Raw genomic sequence first — 10,688 nt, 5'->3', positions numbered from 1 at the left:
GCGCGGCCACGTCTTTCGGCGTTAATTTATTTATTTATTTATTTATTTTATTAAATATTATTAAAATAATTATGAATTTGATTAAATTTTTAAAGTTGGAGTGATCTAAATATAAAATGAGAAATTAAAAAAAAAAGAATAATTGAAATTATGAAAATAATGTCTGCTTTATAAAGCTACTTTATTGAAATGTTTGGCATGCTCATGTCATGTTTGGCTTTTTTTATTTTTAAAAAAACTTATTTTTTGTAATTTTTAGCATTTTATAATTTTTGTTGTTTGATAATAAAAATAGAATTTGCATCTTATATGGACGTTCATAGATAAGATATCTATGGATACCCAATTATCAGCCGTTGGATCATGATCAAACAACCAACGCTGATAAATACTATTACTGTTTATTGTATTGTTTTCAAACAGTGATTACTGTAGTAACTACTGTTCATCAATGTTAGCCATTGGATCTCGATCCAATGACTGATAATGAACATCCATAGATTTTCTATCAATTTACGTCCATAGAGGATTGGTCCTCATAAATATAATGCTTTAGAAACAATGGATTAGTCCATTAGTAACTAGCCATGCTTATAATTGAGAGGTCTCAAATGCGAGCTTCTCTTATTATAATTAATTTTTTAGGTGCAATGTGGTAATTCTGTGTAAATAATACCTATAACTAATGCATCTTTGTACCTGTTTGTACCCATTTTATCCTTTGTTTTCATCGTTTGTCGATTTTATCAAAAAAATAAATAAATAATGGTTTGTTTAATTTTGGCATTGGATGTTCCACGTTTTAATTAGAAAAGGAGATGGAATGCCAACTATTTTACATGGATGATTATATGATCCATTTAAACAGCCGTTCTAATACGGCTTTAAATATGTTTACTTACAATTTATCACATTTAATAATCTAAATACTAAAAAAATAATAATATTTGACAGAGTATAGTAGCCAACATGTATGTGATATATCATGTAATAATAGGCCCTTCATTCTATGACTATATCATTAGTGAGATTTTTTCAATAATAAAACCAGACTAAAAATGCCTATTCTCAAAGTTATTATTTAAATTTTTAAAAAATTATGAGAATAGGCTTTACCTTTTAAATTTATTTTTTAATTATTAAAATTTTCCATTTCTGAGAATGACACGTGTCATGCAGTGATGTTGAAAGCCCAATGGGCTGAGTTGAAGGTATCCATCAAAACAATACCGCTATTTATCTATTAATTTATCTTTTTTTTTCATATTTTTACTTATTTATCAAAACCAAATCAATCACAAAGTAATTTATAATCTAATTAATTAATTAATTAATTATAAATATCTCATTTTATGGATTCATTTCAGGCCCAAGAGCAGTCCATCACTCGCACTGAAGCCCGGCCCAAAAACGAACCATTTAAAATCTCAAGTGGTCAAAGTTTCGCGGGCCCGCGTCGGAGAAGAAGGCCCGTTTCGTTGCTTTCTCGTCGTCCCGCTTCTTCTTGCTTGGCTTGAGAGGCGAGAGGCGAGAGGCGAGATCGGCGGGCTACGCCGGCGCCGGAGATGATCACGCGGTCGAAGTTGGTGGAGCAGCTGAGGGACTACCAGATCCGGTCCCATCACAAGTGGGGTGCCCTCTCTTTCTTCTCCCCCAATCCCCAAATCTCCACCAGGTATTCGATTTGGAACCACACTTGTGATCTTTAATTTTTTTTTTTCAATTATTGAATCCATGTCTTGTTTTTCAATGATGTTTTGTAATCCTAATTATGTGAAATTTTGTGAAATTTTATATGATTTGGAGGAAATTAGATGAGGAAATTGCAGGCGCAGTAGGGATTAGTATAGAAATCGGAGTTTTTAGATTATTAATCGTTGAATTGGAGAAATTATTCGAACTTGCTGTGAAATTATAAATTTTTTTTTCATTTTTTTTGTGATTATATGCCGTGAAATTGATGAAAGGTATGAGTACTAGGTAGCAGAAGCAGTTGGAAGGAGAATCCATACATTGTTTATTGGATCTATGTAGTACTTTTGGAAGAGTGTAGACTTTGTTACTTATTGTTGTAAACATCCTTATTGTGTTCATCATGCATTTATTCAATAATGAATAATTTGAATGTGGATACTTCCCTCTATGATTGAACTAAGATTAATAGCGTTTTTAGGATTTATGCAATTATCTGTAGTTCATCGAACACTAAGTTTGATCTGAAAATGTGCTCACTTGCGTCATTATAAACCTCTCTGTAGTTCATGCAACATTAAGACTGAACTGAAAATATGCTTGCTTATTATCATACAACTCTCCTTCATTCATGGAACATTAAGGTTGAATTGAGAATGTACTTGCTTGTATCATCATAAAACACTTTTCAGTTCATGAAACATAAAGGTTGAATGGAACATGTGCCTGCTTGTATTGTCATAAAATTTTCTGTAGTTTATGGAACAAAAAGGTTGAGTTGAGAATGTGTCTGCTATATCATCATAAAACTCTCTGTAGTTCGTGGAATATTAAGGTTGAACTGAAAATAAACTGTCTTGTATCATCATACAATTCTCTGTAGTTCACAGAATATTAAGGTTGAACTGAAAGTGTGCTACTCGTTTCAGAAACTGATAATGTTAGTCTTCTTGCAAAGCAAATTGGGAAAAGAATATAAATCTGCTCTATTTCAAGACTTTGTGCCTATCATGCCAAAATTTCAGGATCACTCTCAAATCTAACCTTTTATTATTTCTTCACAATTAAGTAACTTCTATACAATTATCCACTCTTATGTACATAAGATGTTAAGCTGTATAGATTCAAATCATTGTCATAGACTTATTACGAATGATATCTTCACAGTTTTTACTTGTGGGCATCACATCTATGGTAACATTTTTATTGTGCATATAAATATTTCTGCTGTTGGGAATTGTTTGTGTTAATTGTTAAGAACCTTCAGCTTAACTCGGAAAGCATTTACTTTCAGCTTTACGTTTCTATCATTTCCGTATTTCTTTCTTCTGAATACACTCATAACCTTTCTTTTCTTTCTTTGTAGAACTGATTTAACTATACTTTTTTTTTCATTTCAAACCTTACATATTTCTTTGATCTACATGTATTGATATAGGGCCTCTCCTTTTATTAGATAACTGGAACAATAATCAATACAACATTGAACTAAATCTTGCAGCTTAAATTAAGTGAAAAAATTCCAAAATTGTCATTGTAGATGAAATTTCATTCTTCCAAGAAGATTTCCACGATAGTAACTCATTAATTCCAGTGTGTTTTTTCTTTGATGGCTTTCTATTTTATTACGGTCATCATCTTGAAAAATTATGAAATATATATATATATATATATACATACATATAAAATTGTATACTAACATGAGCATAACAAAGGGTGTGACTGACAAACTAGCTCAATATTATTGAAGTAGGATTTGGGATGTGAATGCTACTTTTCATTGCTTTAGTAATTTAATGTTTTGTGTATCTGTGTCGCTTGATGTTAGCATGAAAATTTTTTATGGGAATAATGCTTAAAACATATGCTTTATTTGAGATATAAAATTTATATTTATACCCACCAAATTTATTATCTATTATATCACTGGAGGATTTCATTGACTGCTGAGATTTGTTATTTTATACAATTTTAAAAAATTTTCAAGGCTACTTTTCCCGTATCTCACACTTAGTGGATGGTGTGTCCTTGCAGGCGAGATGTCATCGTGGCTATTTTATGGGCTTTGTTGTTTTGTTTGTTTGCAATATCTTCTACTTTGACACTCTATCAGAGATATCCTCGGATTTCTGCTTTTATTGCATGTATGGGAATTCTTCTTCCTGTTTGCCTAAAAATTTCTAGGCAACATAAGCTGACAAGGAAAAGAGAAAGAAGGATGTTATTGCCTTTATCCATGTGAACTTTGATGAGAGATATATGAAATAAATCAGTTCATCATTGAGCTAAATGGCAGAGAAATGGTCACTGAAATTTTATATTGGGTTAAGAATCCCCTAAAAACAATTTTTTTAAAAAAATTCTTGCTTGTACTTAACCATGGCCATTTATTTCTGGGAGTGCTTTTGGTATGCCTTGTCTCTCCTTTTGATATTTTTTAAGGTTTACCAGAATGTGCTATCCTCTACACTTTTCACTTCCTACTGAAAAATATATGCATGGAATATTTTACAGAATCTTTGTTCATTAGCTCTGTCTTCTTTCTTATGGTTGGTAAATTTGTCAAGAGTTCAGTGGAGTATTTTTTTTTCTTATATATATTTTTTAAATTTTATGAAAAGTCATACGTTTAATATTATAATTCTTGAAATTGTTAGATGGCCAATCTTTAACCATAGTAAGGAAACCAGATGCGAATAGCTAGTCTGTTGTCACTTCAGCAATTTTGTTGTTTAATTCGCTTAATTGACCAAACCATTTTGTTACATGTGAAATAATTGGGGTAAGCATCGCATCCCTGACTTTATCTCTGGATATAAACAGCATTGTCATCACATGCAATTTGATTGTCAAGTTTTGCTTGGTGACTGCAGGTTTCATTGCTTTTGTTCCTTATAAAAACTAGACCCATTTTGTGGAAAATTGGATAGCAAACTTCTGATAGTTTAAGTGAACCGAAAGACAATTATGTACAAAGTTTCAAGCATGTCTATAATATATAAGGTAAGAAAGATTCTGTGAACTTCCCCTCCTATTCATGGTTTTTTAAAGCTCAGCTATAGCTGGTAGATGGGGCTTTCTATTTATACCCTCCAGTTGTATGCCTCCAGTTGTGTACCTGGAGTTGACCTACAATTTGGTTGGGTTATGTCCCAGTGCTATGTTTTAACTTTTAACATTTAAAACAGGTTCTTCAAAGGCTTTGTGGTTTTTCCTTTGCCTATTCTCGGAGTGCAAGTTGTCCATTTGATATCAGCAAATGGATTTTGGTCTCCTAGAACATAGTGGCATCTTTGATATTAATAGCCATCATTGATATAACTTGCTGTCTGTATGAAAACCATTTGTTGGTGCAATTCGTAAGGAACAATCATTCATAATGATTTCATTGAACTTCCTGCTGCAGTGGTCCATATTTCTTTTTTTTTTTCCTCTTCTGTGGTCCTGGTATCTCTTTAGTGGACTAACTGCTGATTATTTGCTGCTTTTCTTATTATGCTAATATGAATAGGAAATATCGTCTAGCAGTCTTTTTTTACTTTTTTTCCCGCCATTTTTCATGAGAAAAACCTTGCATCTGCACGCCAGAGACATCTCTTTTAAAAGCAACATGTCCTATGCACATTTACATGGTGAACAAGTAAAGACTTTTGTGTGCTTTCTGAAATAATTGACTTTGATTTGATTTTTGTCAGAATTATGTGTTGGCAAATGGAATGAATGATTTGGGTTCATGATCTGCCTTTGTTTTGTTGACAAAGCCAATAAAAACGATGTAGGAGGCATGCATTTTTTGTCATTGGATATATCAAGTTGGAATTTCTCACTTGTATTGTCTGATACTGTATTTAGTTGACCCCTTGGCTTGTAAGGAATGATGGATTTGACTATATCAACTTAGTTTCCTTTGCACAGCTTCATTACAAATCAATTATGGTCTCTGTGATTGTTTGATTGGTATTTGCTCCAGATTGGTTGTGATAAAATTTCATCAGGCCTTGCACAAATTTCTATTAAACTTCAATTTTGGTTTGGATTGAGAGCATTTATCTTGAAACAGGTTTTGGTGGTTTTCATATCACAGTTGGTTGAAGCATATCGCATACAATAAAACCAGTTTGTTGCCGCATGTCTTGGGACCAGCTCTTTAAATAAGCAGTGTGGTTGATGAGGTTGCCCCAAAATCTGTGTTTGTGGCTAATGTCACATCTAAAGCTAATAACTTCTTCAGCATTGCACACCACCCTGTCTGATACGTTGTGGATATTCAAAACCATGCCTTTAAGCATTGTTTCTGAGTCCCCAATAACCATATGTGCTGTTGGGTCCTTTGGCCTCAATTGTCATAAATGAATGCCCACTATGAACTTTTTTTGTAGGCAAGCAGCTACTTGATGTGTATCCATCATCCAACTCAGAGTGATGCAGGAGCTAATGGTGAGTCTTCTGGTCCTCTCTTTGCTCTTTAATTGGTACTCCTTGATCCTCTCAGCCCTGTCTGTTTAGAGGATCTTGCTAATGTGGATTGTTTAATAATATGTCTTCCTTGCAAAAAGCATAGTGGTTATATCAGCCTATTCATTATGGTTATATACTCAATTTTGTTCAGGGGATGGCTCTTCATGAAGAGGTAGAGTTTCAAACTCCAGGGAAGACACAGTAGTAAGTACTACACATCAACTATTTTTCTAGCATTACCATCTATGGTTATATTATGAATGTTAGTATTTCAAAGCTGAGTTCTTTTTTGTCAGAATAAAATCTTTTTGGACAAATTCAGGACATCCGGAAATACTAGGAGACATGAAATAAGTAGATAAGCATGATGATCGAGCAGGATTATGACAAACAGTTACAAGTTGCAGCCTAGTGATCTCGTCTTGACCAACATAAAGATTGATCCATTAGGGCACAGCAAAAACCTATTTTATAATTCTTCTTTTCAGGATATAGTTTTGAGTACCTAGAATAACTCTACCCTTAACTGATCTCATTTACCAATAATCTAAAAAATATTTACTTAATAAATAATATAACAAGTCGGATGGAAAATGCTATGAGTGAAAAAAGTAAGAAAACTTGGTCAAAAAGGAAGGCTTGTTCAAACACATCATTCTGAGATTCCAGGAAGTGTTCAAGTGTTTTTTGAGGACCACAGCCACATCACTAGCTTCTTTTTCCCTCTTTATTGTGCTGGTGATGATGTGTGGCTTGACCACTCCCTCTCTCGCACGAGTCCCATGATTGAAAAGCAAGTGAGGTCAATCACTCCAGCACTGCAAAAAGCCCAGCAACTCTTACTGATGATCTCTTTTCAATCATTTTTCACGATAATTTTCTGTTTTCTCAGGGATCTTTCTGCTTAACTTGGTAATCATTGGTTTTTTTCTTTTTCCCTATGGATGTATGGATGTAGTATTTGCATTAAGTGCAGGTATAACCATTTGGTAGCATTGATTGACTGGAAATCCCAAGTCAATTAGTAATGATGTGTAGATATAGATTTTTCATAATGTAGAGAAAATGTGCACAAATATGAAAACCTCCTTTTTATTAATTTTAAATATCATTGTGAATGAAACCTAACTCAGTAGAAATTCACTAAAAATCATGTCCAAATTTCTGGAAGATGTTTTTTTTATTCAAATGAGGCGGCCTTTTTTTTTATCCTTTTATGTTTGAAAAGTTGGCAGAATGTGAATGAATGAGATTTTATACTTCAGCTAGAAACAGTCTTTTGAGGACTATATGCACATAAAATACTAATTTCATTTGAATATTTTTTTTGTAAATAATTTTGTCTCTAAGCTCATGATTGGAAGAGGATGGGTATTAGTTCTATTTTCTATTTTATTGTTTTTTTTGGTGCTATCCTTGTCTTGAAGGTTGAGGAAGAGATGGTTGGGGGTTTGGTATTACTTGTCATCTAGCCAAGAGTATAGTATGCCCCAAAGTCTTGCCGGGTAGGGTCCCATATGTAGATATTTAGAAAGTTAGGGTCTTGGAGAATTTGCCTGGCTGGTCTGCATGCATAAAGGACATTCAAATTATGCATGGCATGTTTGGAGGCTTGAAGAGTAATAAGGACGTCATGATCTTTATCCTTTGTCGAACACGAACTAATTGCTCCTTGTCTAATCCAAGCGTGACACACAACTTTTAGTCACTTCCATGTTTTGTCTTTGGGTTTACAATGAGGAACCAACCAAAGTTTGTGGTCTATGGTGCAATGATATGAGGTAGTAGTTTTGGGAGGAATGAAGCATCCAATGACATTAGGACAACAGTGGCTTGTAATTGAATTCCAACAAATTGATTATTAACCTCACATGATGGAATCAGATAAGGTAGGTTTGAGGGGACATATAATAACAATGTTTAATTATAGCAAAGTCTTAACCTTTAGTATTTGCAGGATCTATTACTGTATTACATATTGCTCATCAATCTCACTAATACTCAACTTACTGTTAGACAAATTAGATTAAAGTCAATCCTGTACCATACTTACATAAATTTACTATCATTCTAAATAGTCCATACCATCAGTGCCATTAATGAGGAACAGTTGTTCACTCAGCCATTTCATTCTGTTTGTATCCACTAAAAATAGTTCTCATTGATTTTGTATATACAAAACACTGTGTTTCAATTATGTATGCCAAATATGATAAACTGATGATTGATAAGGCTGATGCTTTGCTGGTAGAAAGCCTTAGAATGAAGACAAGCTGCATATATCTTATCATGTTATTAAATTGCTGACAGATACTGCCCATTCTCCAGGACTCAAGTCTCCAGCCAGTATTCAGTCCATTATGTAACCTTATCCTTCAGACCTATGATGCAAGTAAGTCCACCTCCTCCTGTCTCTTGTCTCTTTCTTTCACTATAAAACGTCTTAGACCCGCCTCTCCTTTGAAGTACGGTTTCATCACGTTGAATTAATTTTCAAAATAGACTACTCTATCCTTTCTGATCATTTAATTTTGTCCGATGATTTCTAATAGATAAAAAAATAGCTTACCTACAATTGTTTGAAAATATATATATATATATATAATTAGCTAACAACCTCGTGATCTAGTAGTACCATACGTTTTGCTTAGAGTGTTCATTTCAGGGTAGACATAAGATCGAACATTTTAACTCATACAAAAAGAAGGTATAGATGTATTAAACTAATAAATCCACACCTGTATATGTTCTTAATTTTTTTAAAAAAATGAGAATGTTTATCATATATTTATTAAACAAAAGTTATATAATTAAAATTATTGTTTTGATTTTTTTAAAAATTTTTTAAAATTTTTTTATTTTTTTAATAAAATGGACAAGCTACCAACCTCAATTGTTGCATGGGAGAGTTGATGTAATCTCTTTGTATTATTAGCATTGTAAGAGCATCCCAAGGCCCTTTAATTTTTTTCCCTTTTCTTTTGTTTTTCCCCTAAAATAGTTACTTTCATCCTTCTAGAGGCTTTTAAAAACATTATTAAAATAGGAGTTGTCAGAGCAAAAGAGGATGCAAACAGTGAGATGCTTTTACCTGGTGATTTTACTTTTTGCAAGTTACTTTTAAAATAAAAAACAAAAAGTAAAGTTTTGATCATTGATTTCTCAACTTTATTTTGTGTCGAATCACCAAACAAAATCATCGGTTGGTTTATCAAAGCCATGAGAAGCGCCATTGTTTGAGGGCTTTTTTATTCACTTTTTCAAGTGTCATGTGGATTAAATTGTGCACATGAATTTTTAACAATGTGAGTAAATTTTACTACTACTACTACTACTAATCATTTTGGGGGTTGAGTAAATTTTTACTACTACTACTAATCATTTTGGGGTGGGTGGGGTGTTATTTTTTTAGTACTATTACTAATGGGGGACCAGGGGTTATTTTTAGTAGTCCTACTAACGCGGAGGGGGGGAGTACTACTAGGGGGGTTAGGTTTTGTGATTCAATCTGATAAAACTATTAACATAGCTGTTGAGAAATAAAACATAGATCAAAAGAAAAATACAAAAACAATCAGACAAACACAAAAAATCTAATGAGATTGGGTAGAGTATGCTTATGTTCTCGGGAACGAAACCGGAGGGTGGTTAGGTTTGGTGGCTCTAATCATGTCACACCCACCCCTTCTACCGAGGTAAATGTAGACCCATCGCTAAAATTCCTTTTAACCTGAACCCGACACCCCTGCTTTTAAACAAAAAGTGCACTCTACAAATCACAATTTACAATTTTTTTCACCAAGTACATGGTTCAAATACATAAATACAATAAATATAATTATCTAATTTATGGTACAACCGCTACAAGATCACGATACCAACAAATATAAAGAAAAGTATGGGACCCATCTGCAGCTCTTGGACTTAACCCCGACTAGCTCTAAACTTGAATCAGCAATCTAGGGTCTCTGCTTCCCGCAGCATACAAGACATCTGGCTTGGTCGAGTAGTGGCTTAATAATTTCAAATATTCAAATACAAGATATATAAAAATATATAAATACCAACCTCTCAAATAATTTTCCAACTTTTCCAAAATACCAGAATTCTAGCAAAATACATTTTTAAAGAACTTTTGAAACATAAATTCATCACAAATCAATATCAAATCAATTTTCTAAGAAAATCCAAATTGTTGTGAGAGACCGCCTCCCTAAGAGCTGACAAACTGGCTTCGCCTCATCACAAAAACATAAATTCATCACAAATCAATATCAAATCAATTTTCTAAGAAAAATCCAAATTGTTGTGAGAGACCCGCCTCCCTAAGAGCTGACAATCGGGGCTCGCCTCATCACAAAAACATAAATTCATCACAAATCAATATCAAATCAATTTTCTAAGAAAATCCAAATTGTTGTGAGAGACCCGCCTCCTAAGAGCGGCAAACTGGGCTTCGCCTCATCACAACCCAAAATAACAAAGTAATATAAAAATCCATTCTCAATTCCACACTGAAAAACTCTCCCCACTTAGCC

The 10,688-nt window shown here is 33.3% G+C and overlaps 1 protein-coding gene and 1 long non-coding RNA gene across 2 annotated transcripts; both read left to right on the top strand.

Annotated features, from left to right (window-relative positions):
* Window positions 1–1,459: 1,459 nt before the first annotated feature.
* Window positions 1,460–4,086, top strand: LOC120274997. The gene is made up of 2 exons (XM_039281522.1): window positions 1,460–1,675; window positions 3,727–4,086. Exons 1-2 carry the CDS (start codon window positions 1,566–1,568, stop codon window positions 3,932–3,934), a joined length of 318 nt encoding a protein of 105 aa, XP_039137456.1. The 5' UTR covers window positions 1,460–1,565; the 3' UTR covers window positions 3,935–4,086.
* Window positions 4,087–6,086: 2,000 nt separating this feature from the next.
* LOC120274998 lies at window positions 6,087–8,674 on the top strand. Its single transcript, XR_005541030.1, has 3 exons — window positions 6,087–6,129; window positions 6,302–6,354; window positions 8,461–8,674. It is a non-coding gene; the product is annotated as an uncharacterized LOC120274998 (long non-coding RNA).
* The last annotated feature ends 2,014 nt before the right edge of the window (window positions 8,675–10,688 follow it).

Source organism: Dioscorea cayenensis, chromosome 13, assembly GCF_009730915.1.
Source record: "Dioscorea cayenensis subsp. rotundata cultivar TDr96_F1 chromosome 13, TDr96_F1_v2_PseudoChromosome.rev07_lg8_w22 25.fasta, whole genome shotgun sequence".
In the NCBI taxonomy this organism is placed as follows: Eukaryota; Viridiplantae; Streptophyta; class Magnoliopsida; order Dioscoreales; family Dioscoreaceae; genus Dioscorea; species Dioscorea cayenensis.
This window is presented reverse-complemented; position numbering and strand designations above follow the sequence as displayed.